This window comes from Taudactylus pleione, unplaced genomic scaffold (genome assembly GCF_031769625.1).
Source record: "Taudactylus pleione unplaced genomic scaffold, aTauple2 ptg000005l, whole genome shotgun sequence".
NCBI lineage: Eukaryota > Metazoa > Chordata > Amphibia > Anura > Myobatrachidae > Taudactylus > Taudactylus pleione.
Genome location: NW_028284408.1, coordinates 23935750 through 23960000, shown reverse-complemented (window position 1 = coordinate 23960000; position 24251 = coordinate 23935750). Strand labels below are relative to the sequence as shown.

Genomic DNA, 24251 nt, shown 5'->3' with positions numbered 1-24251 from the left:
AGCATTACGTGACACAGTGAGTGAGCTGGCACTGAAATAGACTTGTCCCTGGGGGCAGTCTGCATCCTCGAGGCCCCCTCCGGAGACTAAAAAGAGAGGTTGGGGCCACGTGGCCACGTCCCCTTACCGCAAGACCACACACCCTTTTTACCGGCTTGTTGCTCCGCTACGTGCACTACTCTGTATGGACCGCATCGTGTATCACCCAGTGGAGGGACACCACTGCCTATACATTATACTTCTTCATGCATCTGAAGTCACAATTGCACAAAATCACAACATATGCGCAGTAAAAGAAAACCAAAATAACGCTCAGCTACTGTGCTCGGTTTATTTGCATTCCCTTGTACTCAACCTAAGCACATAAGACTCAAATGTGAAAAGTCATATTTATACATAAAATGTGCACCAACACTAATAAGCTTAGTCAACTCCTTATTGTTCATTTAAATCATACTTGCCGTTTTCACATTTTAGTAAAAAAAGAATGATAAATAGAAACCCTATATCACACACGCATTTAATGACTACAATATCTTAGTAAAACTTTTAGTTCAAAGGATTTTCATACCTTTAATACAATAATAAAAATAAGCTGCCATTTGTTTGCAAGAGAAAGAATTAAAACAATAGCCCGGCTTTCTCGTGTCTACATAGTCACTGCCGACATAGTGACAGTAGACATCCTGAATACATCCCTTTATAACTTCCCACTGAATGCTACCAAACTGTTAGGGAAGACAGCAAGCTACTAGGCACAATACAGTTTACCAGACATCCTGCTCACCTACAGATTGTTAGGAGCTGTTAAAACGTGAGTCTATGTAAGCTGACTTATATAGTTTACAAGTACATGGCATCCACGTGACTAGATCAGACATTGATCTGTTGTATTAATGTAATTCAGGGGTGGGGAACCTTTTTCCTGCCGAGGCCACGCCCCCTCCATGTGACATCACACAGGGATGGGGCCACAATCGCTGGTGATTACAGGAATGCCTGGAGCATCCTGAGCTGTAAGAGCAGCACTGTGACTGTCTGAAGCGTCCTAAGGACGCTCAGGTGGCACTACTGCATAAATTCTGGCTTCAGGGTGCCATTCTAGGCACCCTGCTAGCCAGATGAGGCTAGCAGAAAAAAGCTCTGAGGGCCAGACCAAATGATTCTGCGGGCCTTATACGGCCCCCGGGCCTGTGGTTCCAAAACCCTGCTATAATTATTAGAACGCCATTCTTCCATCCTGTGTGTGAATAAATGAGCAGTGGGCCTGATTCAGAGATGGATGCATTGCCGATGTTTACACAGCTGAGCGATTATCGTATTCTGCACATGCGTCAAGTTTCATTACCGTCGTCGCTCACAGTGAGGATTTATCTGCAAAGTGATTGACAGGCAGGGACCGTTTGTGGGAACGGGGGGTGGCGGTGAATCTAACGCAGGTGTACCATGACCCTGTGATTGCAATCCCGTGTGCAGTAAAAATGGCTCTGGAGTCTCAGGCCTGGCGCCCATTCTGAGTAACCCTCAGAACTGTGATAATTGGCAGATCTGTGACTGATGCTGTATACCTGGACGCAGTCATTTGGATCTGCGAAGCTGACAGTGTGCGTCTCAATTCAAATCCCAGCGGCTGCGTCATTTGCATATTCTCATACAGCCGCTGCGCACAAATTTGCAGCAGTGGTGGCATTAGTGTCCATCTCTGAATCACTGCCTGCTCCTATTTGTGTCGTGTGTGAGCCAGCAGAAGACTGGGTGGGAGGAACACAGTGTCACCTAGGGAAAGACAATCTTATACCAGTGTAACATAACAGTACTATATGTGAAATGATGCAATAATTCCGCTAATGTGCTGACTGGCTAATGTCTTCCCCACCCCTTCTGGAAATAACATAAGTGGCAATATTTGTCCTTTACACTGTATGGCTCATTTATAAATCCTTGTGTTAGTTTGTGTAGAAGAGGAGAGGGGACCTATTTCAGTGGTCAGAGAGTCAGATAGATCTTGGGCAGGAATGACAGTGCCCTCACACCTCATATGTTCCTTTGTGTGTCCTATGGCAGAAAGAAAATAATCCTCTACATCACAGGTTCTCAAATTCTGTCATCAGGACTCCAAAAGTAAATGTTTTCCAGGTCTCCTCACAGAATCACAAGTGAAATAATTAGCTCCACCTGTGGATTTTTTAAAATGTGTCAGAGAGTAATGACTACACCTGTGCTCCTGCTGGGCGACCTGAAAAACGCAAACTATGTGGCGTGCTGAGGACCGACTATGAGAACCACTGCTCTACATTTCCATTGCCGTAATAATAGCACTTAAAAGAAGTGCGCGGGATGCATGACGCATCGTGCGATGCAACCCGTAGCGTTGGCAATGCCGGTGTGCATGAAGGAATGCGCAAATGACAGCCCTTTGAGAATGAGGGACTTCCAGGTCTATGACCCAGAAGCCCCTCTGGCGTCCTTCTGCGCACGCAACATGGGGAGGCGCTGGTAGGTATCCGATTGGATCCCTCTCACAGCACTCTCCCGACAGAAGCCCACCGCAACCAAGCTCCGGAGTGCATCGCATTCCACGGCTTGGTGCATATATGAGAAATGTAATCCAACCCGCATTTTTGTGGTTTTACTGCATTTCTCCCTTTGCTGCATCCCGCCCAAGGAGGTGATGTAACAACCAGTGGACAGATGTTACCACCCAATAGTTATGTGCTGTTCTCTGTACCTCTGGCATCTCAGGTGATGTAATAAGATTCCAGAACAGAACACAGTGGACAATATTGCACAAAAAGGACCCAATTCTGAGACGCACATAATGCAGTCAAAATACCGGATGCCCACAGCGATTCGGTGTCGTCGCTATCAATGCGATCGCACCACTCCAGCCCTCCAGCCAAGAGGGCCCTTAAGACTCACCCCATGCTTGGTGCAGAAGATACAACTGAAAATGGCGTGTGTTGTGCATATACCAGACTCAGACAAGGACATAACTCTTGCAACACACCCAGGTGATGTATCTCTTACTTGCAAATCCTACGATGCCACCTAAATGCCCATTCAGCCATCACAGAGAAAAGACTGAGATGCAAACAAGTCAGAAATATATATATATATATATATATATATATATATATTATATATATATATATATATATAAGTTCTTAAAGATGCATATACAGCCTGTGACAAATGGCAGTTTGCTAATAATTGCTAAAGGTAGTGGCATATGAACATGCATGTATCTCAGACTCAGGCCCCAAATCTGGAGCACTGACTGGACACTAGTCACTTTCACCTTTTCCATACCAAAAACCTCTATGTATATCAATTTTCTATAACTCTTCAGTACAGATATGTCCTCATACACTGTGGCTTTAGTCCCACCAAACAGCCTCTCTCGTCGTGCCAGCTCCCAGATGACTCGGCCGTGCCGAGCTGTATTTGTTCGCTCAAAATGTGTCTCTTATTCGCACAAATAACACAATTGGGGGTGACAAAATGACTCTGCTAGATTACACTAATCAATCTGATGTGCAACATTTGTACATCTGCGTGCGACTGAGTCTGAATGTGTGTAAGAAGTGCTATGATGCAGCGGCTTTTTCTCACACCATTGTGCTTCATCTGTGATTTGAACATGTTTAAAACGAATTCCTCTGCGGTTACAGCCACAGCCCGGCATCTGTAGTGCACTGTGAGTGGTGTGTCACTGCCTCTGCGGTTACAGCCACAGCCCAGCGTCTGTAGTGCACTGTGAGTGGTGCGTCACCGCCTCTGTGGTTACAGCCACAGCCCAGTGTCTGTAGTGCACTGTGAGTGGTGCGTCACTGCCTCTGCGGTTACAGCCACAGCCCAGAGTCTGTAGTGCACTGTGAGTGGTGCGTCACCGCCTCTGTGGTTACAGCCACAGCCCAGAGTCTGTAGTGCACTGTGAGTGGTGCGTCACCGCCTCTGTGGTTACAGCCACAGCCCAGTGTCTGTAGTGCGCTGTGAGTGGTGCGTCACTGCCTCTGCGGTTACAGCCACAGCCCAGAGTCTGTAGTGCACTGAGTGGTGCGTCACCGCCTCTGCGGTTACAGCCACAGCCCAGCGTCTGTAGTGCACTGTGAGTGGTGTGTCACTGCCTCTGTGGTTACAGCCACAGCCCAGCGTCTGTAGTGCACTGTGAGTGGTGCGTCACCGCCTCTGCGGTGACAGCCACAGCCCAGTGTCTGTAGTGCATTGTGAGTGGTGCGTCACTGCCTCTGCGGTTACAGCCACAGCCCAGCATCTGTAGTGCACTGTGAGTGGTGCGTCACTGCCTCTGTGGTTACAGCCACAGCCCAGCGTCTGTAGTGCACTGTGAGTGGTGCGTCACTGCCTCTGCGGTTACAGCCACAGCCCAGCGTCTGTAGTGCAGTGTGAGTGGTGCGTCACAGCCTCTGTGGTTACAGCCACAGCCCAGCATCTGCAGTGCACTGTGAGTGGTGCGTCACTGCCTCTGCAGAAAAAGGCGGTGCGCTGCACCTCTCGGAGCGGCTCAGCTTCGCCGGGCATATCTCGCTGTATGGTGTATAGATGCTAGGTGTATGAGGACACATCTCTAGTTACAGTATATGCATTTGTAAGTAAATCACATTTATTTTATTTTAAACTATTTTTAACATGCCGTATCCATAAGAAGCTTACCTGTTTTTGCTTCTGTTTTGCTTATTGGGGGAAAAAAAAGCATTGATATTGAGAACATGTTAGAATATTTATAATGTAGACTTGAAGGTAACTTAATGAAGGTCATAATTAGAATATACACCACATATAATCTATTGTGACCTATTTATCGCATACTGTTTTTAGAATTTAGCTTCCACAAATATGGGATTAAAAAAAACATCTTAGAAGCGGTAAAAATGTGATTTCATCAATGTTTAAACATAAAACATTTTTTAATGGTCTGTACCAATATTTAATGACTACACTGTAAAGTACAAAGGGCAGCACAGGGCAGGCAGTGGGAAAAGGTGATTCTATTTCTTCATGACCTCCGTGTCGCATTCATTAAACCTGTAATTAATTTGAACATATCAGCCACATACAATCTGAAGGCTGTTTTTAAAAACTATTGTTCACACAGTAAAACTATAGTTACCAAAGGTCGATTTTAATCGATTTAAAAGCAATCAAAATCGATGTGTTTCTGGGGCTGAATCACACATTTACTAACAGACCATTTTTTAAAGTATTATTAAATGAGTGATTTAGCCCCAGGAACACAACATCAATTTTGGTCGATTTCGATCAATTTAAAATCGATCAATATCGATTAAAATCTACCTTTAGTAAATATACTCCCTACTCTTACTTTTTTTTAACTTATAATACTTTCATATAATACAACATAACACAATGGCAATGAACTTAAATCGATTAAAAAAAAAACAATTTTAAAAGACTGCTGTGACCATTAAAGTACTTGAGGGCATATGAGAAAGGGAGACAGGATCTAAGATCATGCTGGCTGATATGTTACTAAAGCTGGCCACACACATAGCGATATTTTACCTGATCTTGCCGATTCCGACATATTGGAACGACAGATCGTGTAAAATATGGGCAAATCCTGAGTAAATCGCATCGTCAGATCTGCCGTGCAGTAGGGCAGATCTGACAATCTAGGAGTCGATGCACTGTGAAAGTCTGGATGCAGGAGAGATCGCATGAAGATTGGATACCAAATTGTGTGCAGATCGTGTGGAGATCGTGTGCAGAGCTGCCGGGGGGAGTTTCAAGGGAAAGCGTACACAAATCGTACACATCGGCTGATCGTGTGCAGATTGCCATGTGTGTAGCCAGCTTTAGGCTGTCCAGGAGACCTCGGAGAGTAGGGGTAAGTGTGGGAGGTTCAGGAGATTTGGCATTTAATTGCATTATTGGGCCTGTTCCTGTTGATCAACTCTGCAATTTGCAGCATCAAGCAATGGGGTGCAGGGCCAAGATGACGTAATTCACCACGAAATGCGTCTTCAAGCCACCAGATGAGCCACTACACTGGGAAAGTGCACATAACTGGGAGCCTGATCTATTAAGGAATCCAGGAGAGCTTCCGGAAATATGGCTGAGTAGGCAACTATAGCTAAGTCACAATATACAGTATTACTTACATATTCTACAAATGAAAAGAGCCTGCTGTATTTTCGTATTGCCTTCTGACCCCATTAGTATATTTGAACTCATTCAGGCTATATTCAGAGCTAGTCAGGACATTTCAAGTTGCATTCAGAGGCTATGGGCCCTATATATCAATATTATTTGTAAAAAAAAAATTGAAAAACTGTTTTCACACCCTTTTCACATTATTTTAATATCACATATATTTATTAAAGGGGCAATTAGAGTAGTTTTCATGAAAAACAACTCTATGTCCTTTAATTGGCATATTTGTAGTACAGATCGCATATCCCATACTTGTAATGGGAAATGCAATCTGCCTGAGATTTACTAAAAATATATTGTTAATAAAAAATACTAGGGGAAGCCCTGTGTAAATAATGCCACATGGAGATGGCGTTATCCAGGATTTTACCTGGTTCCCCAACTCCTGCTCTGCTCTGACAGGAAGAGCAAAGCCGGGAGCCAAGCCCCAGTGATCAGCTGTGTGGTCTAAATAGACCACAAGCTGATCACTGGAAAAAAAAAAGTAAAAAAAACCCCCACTTACCTGCATCCAGGGACTGGTGATCGGTGCTCCGGTGATGTCTTCTGGGGTTCATCAGCTGGTCCCTCGGCTCCTGCACTGTGACCCTGGTCATTTGTGAATAGAGCAGATGATCCTGGTCAGCTGGTGCATAGAGCAGCTTTCCAGGGTCACAGTGCAGGATAGGAGACCAGCTGACCAGAGCCCCAGAGGACATCCCAGATCACTGAGGTAAGCGTAAGCGAGTGGGGAGAGGGGGTCGTCCGGGGGAGGGTTGGTGAGTTGGTTCTTGTAGTATAGTTTTTGCGAAAAATACAGTGAGAAGACTGCGGAGGGGATTCGCTGGGACAGAGCTTTATCGCAAGTTTTGTTCCTGCAAGGGATTTTTGATAAATCCCTGTGAAGTTTCCTAAATTCGCAATGCGAATTTAGGGAAAAATATCACACTATGACCAGATTGTAGTAAATAGGGCCCTAACTTTGGATTTATTCAAGCTGCATTCAGAGGTTATCATTGCATTTGACTGAGACAAACTGTTAGTTAAAGAGCATCAAAGTATTGTGTTCATCTTAGGTTCATCAAAAAGTATTTGCTGGAAACTGTATTCATCGGAACACTGCTGTTTTAAGTCTACTGCCGTACCTATATTGAATGCGCACCAATTCCCATGGTACTCTCCACAAGACTGACCTCGCAATGTATATTTCTATGCTGCAATTATTGTGTGTAACCGTGGTTGTTATCCTGTGTATAGATTATCTGAGATTAAGGAATTCATTTGAGCAGTGCTGTAACATTGGTTTTCAGCGCCCTGTGTCGGCCACGCCCCCTTAGAGCATGACATCATGCCGAGGGGGCGGGCCAGTCAGCACTGGGAAAAACAGCACCTCCCGGTGGGGCTGTACAGGCTGCAGTCTGCATGCCTGGAACATTCAGGCACTCTGCTAGTCACAATCAGAGACTGTGGCAGAGACGCCATCCACAGGGTTCTGTGCTTTGTGTGGCAGCACCGCTCTCACACCCATAAGTATTAATCATTTAGGCCAGTGGTCCCCGAATCATGGCGCCCTAGGGTACCAGCAATGTTTTCACGGCACCCCTAAGCCAAAAGTTTGTTATTGAGAAATTCATTAAAAAGTAGTAAAGTGAAGTCAATTGTGCTTACCTGTCATCCTTAGGATCAGTTATGTGGTGGTGGACAGGTTTGTGCTTCTGTTTATCAACATATTTACATTACATTGACTATAAATAATTTTATTTGGTGCTGGACCACCAACCTGAGGCACCTGCAAGTGTCCCAAGGCAGTTTGGGAACCACTGATTTAGGCATTGGACAAACCACAAGTATACTGTGCTGTTTATACTATACTACAAGAAAGGTAATGGGAGAGATGAATGAAGCCCAGAAGCGGAATCAGCGCATGTTATGAGCGCTGATACTGCTTCTCCCCGATGTACGATCGGGGGTTTGTCGGTAAATGACAGGGGCGCTCTGCGCCCCTGTCATTATCGGCGCTGCCATCTACAAGATAGCAGCGTCGATGGCTTGGACCATGTATGAACGGTCAGATCGACTGACCGTTTGGCCAGCTGTAGCTGTCGCTATCGACAACTACAGCCTGGCGATGCCCTATCCCCACAGCAGGGACAGCCCTGTCCCTGCTGCGGCGGCTGCGAGCTCCAGGCTGCACACGGGAATCTCGCGATACTTGGCTCAGTGGAGCCAGCCGGGACTGAGACACAGCGCATCAGCACTAGACTGATGCGCTGTGGTCTCTAGCGGGTAGCGCTGGAGGGGGGAGTTAACGCTCCCCCTCTCCGGCCGATGAGATGTTCATACATCTCATCAGTAGTGCTTCCTGCTTCGCCTCGGTAAAGAGGCGAAGCAGGAAGCGTTATAGCGGCACGTTAAGTGCCGCTATAATACATCTACCCCATGATGTTGCAGTTTTTTGCTTGGCAGAATAGATAAAGATTAGATAAAGCAACAGTAAGAAATAATAATAATAATAATTTTATTTATATAGCGCTTTTCTCCTAAAGGACTCAAAGTGCTTTACATTTACAGTACAAAATACAAAATAAGCTTAAACAAGGGACATTAGTGAAATGCTTGGATAAAGAGGTAAGTCTTGAGTCTATTATTGAAGGATTCTAGAGTGGAGGCCTCTCGAACTGTGCGGGGAAGTGAGTTCCAAAAGGTTGGAGACACAAAACTGAAAGCTCGACCCCCGGACGAATTCTGTGAGATTCTAGGTACTGTTAATAGCCCTTCGTCAACGGATCGCAGTAATCGAGTGGGACAGTAAGGAATCAGAAGCTGCTTCAGGTACCCTGGACCATGGTCATGAAGGGCTTTGTAAGTTATTAATCCAATCTTGAAAGCAATTCGCCATCTGACAGGCAGCCAGTGAAGGGAGTAGAGAGTGGGTGTTATGTGGCTGGAACGGGGCTGGTTGGTTAATAGCCTGGCAGCTGCGTTTTGTACCATCTGCAAGCGGTGTAATTCTTTTCCTGGGAGACCGAGGTAGAGGGCGTTGCAGTAGTCTAGGCGTGATGATATAAATGCATGTATGACTTTAGGCAGATCTTCTGAGGGAATTAAGTGCTTGATTCTGGCTATGCTCCTCAGATGAAAGAATGAGGATTTCATTGTGGCTGATACCTGATGTTTAAGTGTCAAGCCACTATCCAGGACAACACCAAGATTCCGCACATGTTTACTGTTTTGTAATTTTGAACCCCCAAACGTAAGTCCTGTTGGTTGGCTATGCTGTAGCCCTTCCTGTGACCTATCATAAGAACCTCTGTTTTATCAGGGTTCAGTCGCAGCCAACTGGAGCCACTCTTGAAGCTCAGCTAGGCAGCCATTTAGGGTTGTTATTGGGGCCTTTGTACTGGGAGCAAAGGACAGGTACAGTTGTGTATCATCTGCATAGCAGTGGTAGACCAGGCCATGATGTCTGATTATTTCACCCAATGGTAGCATGTGTAATGCAAAAAGCATGGGAGATAGTATAGAACCCTGTGGGACACTGCATGGAAGTGACCCTGGTGATGAAGAGTTTACTCCAGAAGAAACTCTCTGTGACCTGCCAGTGAGAAATTATTTGAACCATCTAAGGACTGTGCCATCCAGCCCACAGAAATTTTTCAGGCGCTCAATTAGAATCTCATGGTCCACAGTATCAAATGCTGCTGAGAGATCCAGAAGGATTAAGATTGAACAATCACCTCTGTGTCTTGCTATCAGAAGATCATTAAGCACACATACTAGGGCTGTTTCAGTGCTATGTCTGACTGGAATGGATCATAAATATCATGGGTAGACAGGTGGGTTTCCAGTTGCACTGCCACCACTTTCTCAATGACCTTTCCTAGAAAAGGAAGGTTTGATACTGGTCTATAGTTGGTCATGCAGTCGGGGTCTAAATTAGGTTTTTTAAGAAGTGGTCTAACAACTGCTTCCTTTAGTGGTTCTGGAAAAATGGCTGTTTGCAAAGAACATTGAACTATTTTTGCAATTACAGGGCCAATAATGTCTATACACCCTATGAGAAGCTTGGTTGAGGCAGGGTCCAGATCACAGGTGGTGGGTCGCAACATTCTGATAATTTTAGCAATGTCTTTTACGTCCATTATGTCAAAGCTGTTCCAGAGAGACAGGTGGCTTTCCTTGGCAGGCTTCGTAGTTTGGCAATCCTTTGATGGCACTGTGGGGATTCCAGCCCGGATGGAGGATACTTTATCTGCAAAGAATTTTGCAAACTCACTGCATCTTGACTGGGAGAGGGTTTCATCATGCTGCAGGCATGCTGGTTTGCAAAGCATCTCCACTGTACGGAAAAGCTGAGCCGGCCTATTGTTTGCTGCCTTGATCTCATTTGAAAGGAACTCTGTTTTCTTACAGGTGATTGATTGATATTCTCTTATATGTTTGATTAGTGTTAACTTATCCTCTACCATATTCGTCTTCCTCCATCGTCTTTCAAGTCTACGCCCCCTTTTCTTGAGTTCACTAACACTATTGTCAAACCAAGGGGCTTGACGGTGTGGTATGAGGGGTCGTATACGCACAGGGGCAATAATATCCATTGCAGCTGTCACATCCCTGTTATAGTAATGGACAAGGAAACAAGTATCTTCACAGGCCCCCATTACCACAGAAAGATCCAGGTTTGTGCAAGAGCCTGGGGAGTCATGCCCCTCCTTGGACGATACATTGTCAACTCCATGAGTAAAGTTCTATTTTGAAGGGTTGCAACTGAGAAATGAATTGAGTGGTGGTCTGACCACGTGACTGGGTTTATATTTAGGTCAGAGACATCTAATCCAATCTGGAAGACAAGATCAAGAGTGTGACCACTTATATGAGTAGCCGATGGAATGACTTGTGTGAGGCCCAGAGCATTCATTGTGCACAGGAGATCTTGGCCAAGGTGTGAGAGCTCATCATCAACCCATGCATTGAAATCCCCAAGGATCAGCCATCTTCGATGCTACTGAACTAGTCCAGCAGCAATATCTGCAAATTCTTGTAGAAATATCTTTCCATCTCCAGGGGGGCGGTAAATGAGAAGTACTCTGAATCCTAATTCTGTAGAACTCCGAGCAGCGATGCACTCAAATGAGTGAGTCGTTTCCATTGGGTGGACCCTAAGTTTAAGTGCTTTTCTAAAGCAGATGGCCACTCCCCCTCCCCTGCGGTTAAGTCTTGGGTTGTAAATGACAGAATAATTTGTTGGAACTGCAGCTTCCAAGATAGGTGCTGCATTTTCATCTAGCCAAGTCTCTGTAATACAGGAAAGATCTGCAGATTCAATAAGGTCAGCAATTGTGGCAGTCTTATATATCTGGCATTACAAAGGACAGATCTGATTGGGCATACCGGAGTGCCTGTAGTTTTCTTTATATTGAGTGTGGGAGCTCTGGGGATGTCAGTCACAGAGAGGGAGTTTAAGGATCTGTTCTTCCAAGCACAGGGCCGTTTGATAGGTACCACTTCTATTTGTCTCCTATATGAAACTGGTGAACCTGAAGGCAAGGAACTTACGTGGTTACAGCGGATAAGAGATTTTCGTCCTCGCTTCCCACGACTGCCCCGTTGAGTTTTTTTTTTAAATGCCAAGGGATTTAAGAATGGAAGCATGTGCTGGATCAATAGGAACTGCTGCTCGTTGTGGGCGGAGTGAAAGCATAAAGCTGGAGGTGTAAAAATACATTGGGTCATCAATGAGTGAGCATGAATTACATTTGATGATGAGAGATCGAGTAGTTTTTTTTCTGTTTTCTCAACTCTATGTATGATCCAGAAGTTATAATGGGATTCATGAGCAATTTAATTTGGCCATTGCTATGTCCAGTTGCTTCTCTCTTGTACAAAAGGTATATTTTGAATAAGGAGTATCTAATAAGCTAACTTGTCTTTTCAGTTGATGATTTAGTTACACAAAGTATTCCAGGGCAAAGCAGGCTTGTGGAAAGGTGTTAGAAGCCGTTCCTATTGTATAGGTGTGAAAATCCCAGTGTAAGACTCCTTTTGAAGTGGATATTCTGTGCAAGGGTAAAGATAACATGTCTCCAGGGGAAAAAAAAAAATAGGATCCTGTGTTTTAAAATGACCAGACTTCCAGATTTCAGAGACTGGGGATACTTTATTTTAGATTATTAATGCAAGAAATCAGAGTTATTTGCTCCCATTTGTATTCCACAGTACCATGCTCTGGGGTGTCCACTGCAGAGGTAATGCCAGTCTGGGTTCTGGTGGAGAGGGCAGAGGTTTCAATCCAATCAAATGTGAATCTCAGTGCAATGCAATGCAGTAAGCAGTACTACCAGTTGCTGAAGCCTATATGACAGTGGTACACAGTGAAAAGGCATCTGGGATATATTTTCTAAGAGACAGGTTTTGGACCTTTACAGAATTGTTGGAAATTGTGTAAGCTGATCTAAAAAGTATGGAATGATAACTCCAAAAAATCTGAAGCAACTGACTTGCTAAAAATAAATAAATAACTGTTTTGCTGGTGATATTAATATAAATAAATAATCAGTAAAGTATTGTATATTCGACTCTTTTTCTTCTTCTTATTATTATTATTATTATTAATAATAATAATTATGTTTCTGTCAGGCAATAAAACAATAAATATATAATACAAATAATAATTGATAGTAATAAATAACATGAATATGCAGCAAGTTTGATCCAAATCCCTATGGATTATATTTCAGAATGTCACCTTAGTCAAAGGTTTGGAATCTCTCAAATTTATGAACTGTTTGAAGGTGTGATTCTTACTCCCCAATACTAATGTATAAGCAGTCACCCCTCTACACAGGTTACATTCTCCAGGTATGCTTGGCCTAGCTTCTTTTATCACTCCCCAATGCTATTGTATAAGCAGTCACCCCTCTACACAGCTTACATTCTAAAGGGATGTTTGGCCTAGCTTCCTTTATCACTCCCCAATGCTACTGTATAAGCAGTCACCCCTCTACACAAGTTACATTCTAAAGGGATGTTTGGCCTAGCTTCCTTTATCACTCCCCAATGCTATTGTATAAGCAGTCACCCCTCTACAGGTTACATTCTCCAAGGATGCTTGGCCTAGCTTCCTTTATCACTCCCCAATGCTATTGTATAAGCAGTCACACCTCTACACAAGTTACATTCTAAAGGGATGCTTGGCTTAGCTTGCCTTTATCACTCCCCAATGCTATTGTATAAGCAGTCACACCTCTACACAAGTTACATTCTAAAGGGATACTTGGCCTAGCTTCCTTTATCACTCCCCAATGCTACTGTATAAGCAGTCACCCCTCTACAGGTTACATTCTCCAGGGATGTTTGGCCTAGCTTCCTTTATCACTCCCCAATGCTACTGTATAAGCAGTCACCCCTCTACAGGTTACATTCTCCAGGGATGCTTGGCCTAGCTTCCTTTATCAATCCCCAATGCTATTGTATAAGCAGTCACACCTCTACACAAGTTACATTCTAAAGGGATGCTTGGCCTAGCTGCCTTTATCACTCCCCAATGCTACTGTATAAGCAATCTCCCCTCTACACAAGTTACATTCTACAGGGATGCTTGGCTTAGCTTGCCTTTATCACTCCCCAATGCTATTGTATAAGCAGTCACACCTCTACACAAGTTACATTCTAAAGGGATGCTTGGCCTAGCTGCCTTTATCACTCCCCAATGCTACTGTATAAGCAATCTCCCCTCTACACAAGTTACATTCTACAGGGATGCTTGGCTTAGCTTCCTTTATCACTCCCCAATGCTACTGTATAAGCAGTCACCCCTCTACAGGTTACATTCTCCAGGGATGTTTGGCCTAGCTTCCTTTATCACTCCCCAATGCTATTGTATAAGCAGTCACCCCTCTACAGGTTACATTCTCCAAGGATGCTTGGCCTAGCTTCCTTTATCACTCCCCAATGCTATTGTATAAGCAGTCACACCTCTACACAAGTTACATTCTAAAGGGATGCTTGGCCTAGCTGCCTTTATCACTCCCCAATGCTACTGTATAAGCAATCTCCCCTCTACACAAGTTACATTCTACAGGGATGCTTGGCTTAGCTTGCCTTTATCACTCCCCAATGCTATTGTATAAGCAGTCACACCTCTACACAAGTTACATTCTAAAGGGATACTTGGCCTAGCTTCCTTTATCACTCCCCAATGCTACTGTATAAGCAGTCACCCCTCTACAGGTTACATTCTCCAGGGATGTTTGGCCTAGCTTCCTTTATCACTCCCCAATGCTACTGTATAAGCAGTCACCCCTCTACAGGTTACATTCTCCAGGGATGCTTGGCCTAGCTTCCTTTATCAATCCCCAATGCTATTGTATAAGCAGTCACACCTCTACACAAGTTACATTCTAAAGGGATGCTTGGCCTAGCTGCCTTTATCACTCCCCAATGCTACTGTATAAGCAATCTCCCCTCTACACAAGTTACATTCTACAGGGATGCTTGGCTTAGCTTGCCTTTATCACTCCCCAATGCTACTGTATAAGCAGTCACCCCTCTTCACAGGTTACATTCTCCAGGGATGTTTGGCCTAGCTGCCTTTATCACTCCGCAATGCTATTGTATAAGCAGTCACACATCTACACAAGTTACATTCTACAGGGATGCTTGGCTTAGCTTGCCTTTATCACTCCACCAATGCTACTGTACAAGCAGTCACCACTCTACACAGCTTACATTCACCAGGCATGCTTGGCCTAGCCTGCCTTTATCAGTCCGTAATACTACCGTATAAGCAATCACCCCTCCACACAGCTTACATTCTCCAGGGATGCTTGGCCTAGCTGCCCTTATCACTCCCCAATGCTACTGTATAAGCAGGCACACCTGTACACAGGTTACATTCTCCAGGGATGCTTGCCCTAGCTGCCTTTATCACTCCCCAATGCTACTTTATAAGCAATTACCCCTCTACACAGCTTGCATTCTCCAGGGATGCTTGGCCTAGCTGCCTATCACTCCCCAATGCTACTGTATAAGCAGGCACACCTCTACACAGCTTACATTCTCCAGGGATGCTTGGCCTAGCCTGCCTTTATCAGTCCCCAATGCTACTGTATAAGCAGTCACCCCTCTAAACAGCTTGCATTCTCCAGGGATGCTTGGCTTAGATTGCATTTATCACTCCCCAATGCTACTGTATAAGCAGTCACCCCTCTACACAGGTTATATTCTCCAGGGATGCTTGGCCTAGCTGCCTTTATCACTCCGCAATGCTACTGTATAAACAGTCACCCCTCTACACAGCTTACATTATCTGGGGATGCTTGGCCTAGCCTGCCTCTATCACTCCGCAATAATACTGTATAAGCAGTCACCCCTCTACACAGCTTACATTCTCCAGGGATGCTTGGCCTAGCATGCCTTTATCACTCCCCAATGCTACTGTTAAAGCAATCACCCCTCTACACAGGTTACATTCTCCAGGGATGCTTGGCTTAGCTTGCCTTTATCACTCCCCAATGCTACAGTATAAGCAATTACCCATGTGCACAGCTTACATTCTCCAGGGATGCTTGGCCTAGCCTGCCTTTATCACTCCCCAATGCTACTGTATAAGCTGTCACACGTCTACACAGCTTACATTCTCCAGGGATGCTTGGCCTAGCATGCCTTTATCACTCTGCAATACTACTGTATAAGCAGTCAGCCCTCTACACAGCTTGCATTCTCCAGGGATGCTTGGCTTAGCTTCCTTTATCACTCCCCAATGCTACTGTATAAGCAATCACCCATGTGCACAGCTTACATTCTCCAGGGAAGCTTGGCCTAGCCTGCCTTTATCACTTTCCAATGCTACTGTATAAGCAGTCTCCCCTCTACACAGGTTACATTCTCCAGGGATGCTTGGCCTAGCTGCCTTTATCACTCTGCAATGCTACTGTATAAGCAGGCACACCTCTACACAGGTTACGTTCTCCACATTCTCCAGGGATGCTTGGCCTAGCTGCCCTTATCACTCCCCAAAGATACTGTATAAGCAATCACCCCTCTACACAGGTTATTCTCCAGGGATGCTTGGCCTAGCTGCCTTTATCACTCCCCAATGCTACTGTATAAGCAGTCACCCCTCTACACAGGTTACATTCTCCAGGGATGCTTGGCCCAGCTGCCATTATAACTCCGCACTGCTACTGTATAAGCAGTCACACCTCTAAACAGCTTACATTGTCTAGGGATGCTTGGCCTAGCCTGCCTTTATCACTCCGCAATACTACTGTATAAGCAGTCACCCCTCTACACAGCTTACATTATCTAGGGATGCTTGGCCTAGCCTGCCTTTATCACTCCCCAATGCTACTGTATAAGCAGTCACCCATCTACACAGGTTACATTCTCCACATTCTCCAGGGATGCTTGGCCTAGCTGCCCTTAACACTCCCCAATGCTACTGTATAAGCAATCACCCCTCTACACAGCTTATATTCTCCAGGGATGCTTGGCCTAGCTGCCTTTATCACTCCCCAATGCTAATGTATAAGCAATCACCCATGTGCACAGCTTACATTCTCCTGGGAAGCTTGGCCTAGCCTGCCTTTATCACTTCCCAATACTACTGTATAAGCAGTCACCCCTCTACACAGGTTACATACTCCAGGGATGCTTGGCCTAGCTGCCTTTATCACTCCGAAATGCTACTGTATAAGCAGGCACACCTCTACACAGGTTACATTCTCCACATTCTCCAGGGATGCTTGGCTTAGCTGCCCTTATCACTCCCCAATGCTACTGTATAAGCAGTCACCCCTCTACACAGCTTGCATTCTCCAGGGATGCTTGGCTTAGCTTGCCATTATCACTCCCCAATACTACTGTATAAGCAGTCATCCCTCTACACAGGTTATTCTCCAGGGATGCTTGGCCTAGCTGCCTTTATCACTCCCCAATGCTACTGTATAAGCAGTCACCCCTATACACAGGTTATTCTCAAGGGATGCTTGGCACAGCTGCCTTTATCACTCCGCAATGCTACTGTATAAGCAGTCACCCCTCTATACAGCTTACATTATCTAGGGATGCTTGGCCTAGCCTGCCTTTATCACTCCCCAATGCTACTGTATAAGCAGTCACCCATCTACACAGGTTACATTCTCCACATTCTCTAGGGATGCTTGGCCTAGCTGCCCTTAACACTCCCCAATGCTACTGTATAAGCAATCACCCCTCTGCACAGCTTATATTCTCCAGGGATGCTTGGCCTAGCTGCCTTTATCACTCCCCAATGCTACTGTTAAAGCAATCACCCCTCTACACAGGTTACATTCTCCAGGGATGCTTGGCTTAGCTTGCCTTTATCACTCCCCAATGCTACTGTATAAGCAGTCACCCCTCTACACAGGTTACATTCTCCAGGGATGCTTGGCCTAGCTGCCTTTATCACTCCGCAATGCTACTGTATAAGCAGTCACCCCTCTACACAGCTTGCATTCTCCAGGGATGCTTGGCTTAGATTGCATTTATCACTCCCCAATGCTACTGTATAAGCAGTCACCCCTCTACACAGGTTACATTCTCCAGGGATGCTTGGCCTAGCTGCCTTTATCACTCCGCAATGCTACTGTATAAGCAGTCACCCCTCTACACAGCTTACATTATCTGGGGATGCTTGGCCTAGCCTGCCTCTATCACTCCGCAATAATACTGTATAAGCAGTCACCCCTCTACACAGCTTACATTCTCCAGGGATGCTTGGCCTAGCATGCCTTTATCACTCCCCAATGCTACTGTTAAAGCAATCACCCCTCTACACAGGTTACATTCTCCAGGGATGCTTGGCTTAGCTTGCCTTTATCACTTCCCAATGCTACAGTATAAGCAATTACCCATGTGCACAGCTTACATTCTCCAGGGATGCTTGGCCTAGCCTGCCTTTATCACTCCCCAATGCTACTGTATAAGCAGTCAGCCCTCTACACAACTTGCATTCTCCAGGGATGCTTGGCTTAGCTTCCTTTATCACTCCCCAATGCTACTGTATAAGCAATCACCCATGTGCACAGCTTACATTCTCCTGGGAAGCTTGGCCTAGCCTGCCTTTATCACTCCGCAATGCTACTGTATAAGCAGGCACACCTCTACACAGGTTACATTCTCCACATTCTCCAGGGATGCTTGGCCTAGCTGCCCTTATCACTCCCCAATGCTACTGTATAAGCAATCACCCCTCTACACAGGTTATTCTCCAGGGATGCTTGGCCTAGCTGCCTTTATCACTCCCCAATGCTACTGTATAAGCAGTCACCCCTCTACACAGGTTACATTCTCCAGGGATGCTTGGCCAAGCTGCCTTTATAACTCCGCAATGCTACTGTATAAGCAGTCACCCCTCTACACAGCTTACATTGTCTAGGGATGCTTGGCCTAGCCTGCCTTTATCACTCCGCAATACTACTGTATAAGCAGTCACCCGTCTACACAGCTTACATTATCTAGGGATGCTTGGCCTAGCCTGCCTTTATCACTCCCCAATGCTACTGTATAAGCAGTCACACCTCTACACAGGTTACATTCTCCACATTCTCCAGGGATGCTTGGCCTAGCTGCCCTTAACACTCCCCAATGCTACTGTATAAGCAATCACCCCTCTACACACATATTCTCCAGGGATGCTTGGCCTAGCTGCCTTTATCACTCCCCAATGCTACTGTATAAGCAGTCACCCCTCTACACAGGTTACATTCTCCAGGGATGCTTGGCCAAGCTGACTTTATAACTCCGCAATGCTACTGTATAAGCAGTCACCCCTCTACACAGCTTACATTGTCTAGGGATGCTTGGCCTAGCCTGCCTTTATCACTCCGCAATACTACTGTATAAGCAGTCACCCGTCTACACAGCTTACATTATCTAGGGATGCTTGGCCTAGCCTGCCTTTATCACTCCCCAATGCTACTGTATAAGCAGTCACCCATCTACACAGGTTACATTCTCCACATTCTCCAGGGATGCTTGGCCTAGCTGCCCTTAACACTCCCCAATGCTACTGTATAAGCAATCACCCCTCTACACACATTATATTCTCCAGGGATGCTTGGCCTAGCTGCCTTTATCACTCCCCAATGCTACTGTATAAGCAATCACCCATGTGCACAGCTTACATTCTCCTGGGAAGCTTGGCCTAGCCTGCCTTTATCACTTCCCAATGCTACTGTATAAGCAGTCACCCCTCTACACAGGTTACATTCTCCAGGGATGCTTGGCACAGCCGCCTTTATCACTCCGCAATGCTACTGTATAAGCAGTCACCCCTCTATACAGCTTACATTATCTAGGGATGCTTGGCCTAGCCTGCCTTTATCACTCCCCAATGCTACTGTATAAGCAGTCACCCATCTACACAGGTTACATTCTCCACATTCTCCAGGGATGCTTGGCCTAGCTGCCCTTAACACTCCCCAATGCTACTGTATAAGCAATCACCCCTCTACACAGCTTGCATTCTCCAGGGATGCTTGGCTTAGATTGCATTTATCACTCCCCAATGCTACTGTATAAGCAGTCACCCCTCTACACAGGTTACATTCTCCAGGGATGCTTGGCCTAGCTGCCTTTATCACTCCGCAATGCTACTGTATAAGCAGTCACCCCTCTACACAGCTTACATTATCCAGGGATGCTTGGCCTAGCCTGCCTTTATCACTCCGCAATGCTACTGTATAAGCAGTCACCCCTCTACACAGCTTGCATTCTCCAGGGATGCTTGGCCTAGCTGCCTTTATCACTCCCCAATGCTACTGTATAAGCAATTACCCATGTGCACAGCTTGCATTCTCCAGGGATGCTTGGCCTAGCTGCCTTTATCACTCCCCAATGCTACAGTATAAGCAATTACCCATGTGCACAGCTTACATTCTCCAGGGATGCTTGGCCTAGCCTGCCTTTATCACTCCCCAATGCTACTGTATAAGCTGTCACACGTCTACACAGCTTATATTCTCCAGGGATGCTTGGCCTAGCTGCCTTCATCACTCCCCAATGCTACTGTATAAGCAGTTAGCCCTCTACACAGCTTGCATTCTCCAGGGATGCTTGGCCCAGCTTCCTTTATCACTCCCCAATGCTACTGTATAAGCAATCACCCATGTGCACAGCTAACATTCTCCTGGGAAGCTCGGCCTAGCCTGCCTTTATCACTCCCCAATGCTACTGTATAAGCAGTCACCCCTCTACACAGCTTACATTCTCCAGGGATGCTTGGCCTAGCTGCCTTTATCACTCCGCAATACTACTGTAGAAGCAGTCACCCCTCTACACAGCTTACATTCTCCAGGGATGCTTGGCCTAGCATGCCTTTATCACACTACAATACTACTATATAAGCAGTCACCCCTCTACACAGCTTGCATTCTCCAGGGATGCTTGGCCTAGCCTGCCTTTATCACTCCCCAATGTTACTGTATAAGCAGGGCCGGATTAACAATGGGGCGGGTGGAGCTACAGCTCCAGGCCACCCCATGAAAATAGGCCCACAGGACCAACTGCAGTGCAGGTAGTGGTGACAGGAAAAAAAACTATTTCCTGTCACCACCCCAGCATTCCGAAGCCCTGTCCTTCCTATCTAACCTAACGGCCACCGGAATCATTGCTCATTATACCCTGTCTCCTGCCGCCCGAAGCCCCGCCTACTGAGTCAACTCTGCTCAAAACTCCTCCCCCAGACTGTCCAAGACTCTGCCTTCAGACAGCCCTGATTAGCGCTAAGCCCCGCCCCTAATTCGCGCTAGGCTCCGCCCCCAATGCTCTATTTCTGGGATGACTGAAACTGAGCACACGGATCTTCTAAAGTTCCACCCACTCACCCCACCATCAGTACTGCAGCCGGGCACTAACCAGAGGTGGGTGTAATGCTGGCATCTGTATATGTGTGTGTGAGTGTTGCCACAACACAAGCATGACCCCTGCTGACAGCTCCCTCCTTAAACTCCCCCATACAGTAAAATGTCCTGCAAAGAGAGCTGTGAGAAATAAAACCTGCAATGCCATAAAAATACAATTGAAATCATTGAAACAGGTAACCCCAAACACACAAGCTTTTCCATCACAATTATGTACAGTGCAGGAAAGTAAAAATATTTTTTATTCTCGTTTTGTTTGTGCACCAATATGTATTTTATTTCACTGATTTTAGATATTAAAGATAATAGAATATTGTTCCTAATTGGAGGCGCACCATAATTTTTCTTTGCCTTGTGCGCCATTAACTGTTGATATGCCTCTGTATGTGACGTCACATAGGTACCACCACTCTCTGAAGCAGCTGTGCCCGACCAGTGAGCACAGCCACTGATCTGTCAAGGTGGCCCGGCTGGGTGACTGATACTCTCTTGCTGGCTGCTTGGCTTCTGCTGATTGAACAGGCCCACAGTTGTTATCTGCTGGCTGCTACTAACAATGATCACTGCACTGGTATGCAGGCACTGACAAGATTTTAATGTTATATATATATATATATATATATCTCAAACAAAAGGCCTGATTCAGAACCAATCGCTAAGCTGCGGACGCTCGCAAAAGGGGCCTGGTATGTAAATCAAGTGATTGCTCTTTGCGGTGTAAGGATGCCTCTATATCTTAGTGAGCGATGGCAGTGAGCGTACGCAGGACTATAAAACCTCCCACCTGTCACTCGCTGCACATGTCATCTCCAGGAAGTGTGTGTTTAATTGGGAACATCGAGGGCCATCGGAGCTGCTCGCAGCGCTTGAGGTAGACCATACCCTCCCGCAAGCACTGCGAGCAGTTCAGGATAAAAAACAACCAAGTGACGTGTACAATGACGCTACTTTGCTAATTATGCACACCCATTAAACTCCGTTTTGGCACCCAGACACGCCTGCATTTGCACAGCCACACCCCCGTTCACAATCGCCTTCCCCTGTTACCACCCACAAACGGCACAATCTGTCACTCAAAGTAGCGGCCAGGCTGTGTAGAATGAGCGCTCATTTCCCGATCGCTAAGACTGGCTTGCACACGCGCATTGCAAACCATACGCATGCGCAGATGTGCGATTATCGGCAAGAACGAGCGAGCACAGCTTATCGATCGGTTCTGAATGAGCTTCAAAGAACGAAGGCGCAGGCACTTAAATATAACAATGCCAGTGAAATAAATAACTCAAAATACAAAGATAGCGTCACACAGGACTGAGGCTTTATTTGTCCAGAGTGTTAAAAAAAACAACAAGTATTTTCTGATTCCACCTGTGTGCTCAAAATTAATAATATGATGTAAGGCTTAAGCCCATTTATTTTATCTCTGGTATGACGCCTTATTGTACATCATATTATTAAGTTTGAGCACACAGAGGTGGAATCAGAAAATACTACACCATTGGGGCGCATCATGTTGGTTTTGATATATATCTGTGTATTTTAGAGTCTTTTGACGCAGCAGCATCCTTAAGCTAATGCTGGACCCATTTCATTAATAGTGAGACGCCCACTTGCAGCGTCTTGCGGTGTTGCAGTGCGATCTCTGTGCGTCTTTAGACCATCTGTGCACCAATGGATGCATCCGATGCTGTTCTGCATCTCTAAGCGCTAACAATGGGAACGCATGCACTGTGCGCCTGGGACTCATGCACAGAATTAAAAACATTGGCCAACTGCATGCGGTATCAGACCCTATGTGACTTTGTTTTGGATCTCACTATGGTGTCTAGATCTAACAACTTCTCAGTATATCTATTAATGGGATAAGGTATTTTTATAGAGAAAGATGTCACAGGGTCTGATTCAGAGCCGCTCGTAAGTGGCCGCTCGTTCCTTCGGAGCGATGTTCGCACATCTGCGCATGCGTATGGGTTTTAGTACGCATGCGCGAACCAGTCAGTGCGGTCAGAAATCGTGTGCTCGCAAAATAGCGAATGGCTGCTAATTTGAGTGACAGGATGAGGCGTTTGTGGGTGGTAACAGGGGAAGGTGCTTGAAAATGGGGAGTGGAGATCCGAACGCAGGCATGCCAAACGGTCAAAACAGGCGTTTTAAGGGTGTGCATAATTAACAAAGCAGCGTCATCGACCACGTCACTTGGTTGTCTTTTAGCCTGAACTGCTCGCATGATTGCGGTAGGAAAATGCTGCCACAAGAATAGCGAGCAGTTCATACGCCTTTCGATGTACTCAATTAATCTAATAAATAGCGGAGATGACGTATGATGCGAGCGGCCAGGGGGCGTTTTTTTCAAAATAGCAACCGCATGTTTTGTTCGCTCGTTCAGACATAGAGGCGTCAACAGACCGCAAAGAGCGAGCACTTAATTTAAATATACGGCCCCTTTTTCAGAACGTCCGTCCGCAAATAGCGTTCGGCTCTGAATCAGGCCCACATTCATTACATCACTAAGTGACCCGTGTGCTCTTTAATAGAGACATTTTCAGATTTACAGTATGTAATCACTATGTGCCATTTTAACAAGGAGTGTTCTTCTTTGTAGACTCACGCATTACACTACTGATATAAGCAAAAAGGGAAGAGCGATTCTGGGGTCTATTTACTAAGCAGTGGTAGGAGACAGAGTGAAAAGTGATAAGGTGCCAGCCAATCAGCTACCAACTATCATCTCACAGGCTGTGTTTGAAAAATGACAGTTGGGAGCTGATTGGCTGGCACCTTATCACATACTTATCACTTTTCACTCTGTCTCATAACACTGCTTAGTAAATAGACCCCTTAGGCTTTTAAAGGTTGGGACTAGTCACACCACACAACACAGGCCACAACTGCTGTGCAGACGGGATGTAGTCAGGATACCTGCTGGCGCTATCCCGCCCACCGATATCCCGACACCGACATCCCGAAATGGGACTAAAGATATCTTTAGCCTATCTTTAGCCCCACTACAGAATCCCAACACCCGGCTTACCGATCGTAGGTAAGCCGGGCGTCGGCATCGGATAGCCGTGGGTGGGGGGAGGGTTAGGTTTAGGGCTCCCGGGGGGACTTAATGTTAGGTACCTCCCCAGGTGGGTTAGGGTAGGGGAAGGGGGTTAGGGTTAGGCACCCCTCCGGGTGGGTAAGGATTAGGCG

General features: G+C 45.8%; 1 protein-coding gene across 1 annotated transcript in view; it reads right to left on the bottom strand.

The window, feature by feature from the left end:
- The window catches only part of CACNB3 (calcium voltage-gated channel auxiliary subunit beta 3), a 448023-nt gene that overhangs the window by 57009 nt on the left and 366763 nt on the right, over positions 1-24251 (bottom strand). Inside the window, exon 6 of the mRNA XM_088448158.1 lies at positions 4672-4691. Within this exon, the coding sequence (XP_088304284.1) occupies positions 4672-4691 (20 nt within the window). The remainder of the gene's footprint in view (positions 1-4671; positions 4692-24251) is intronic.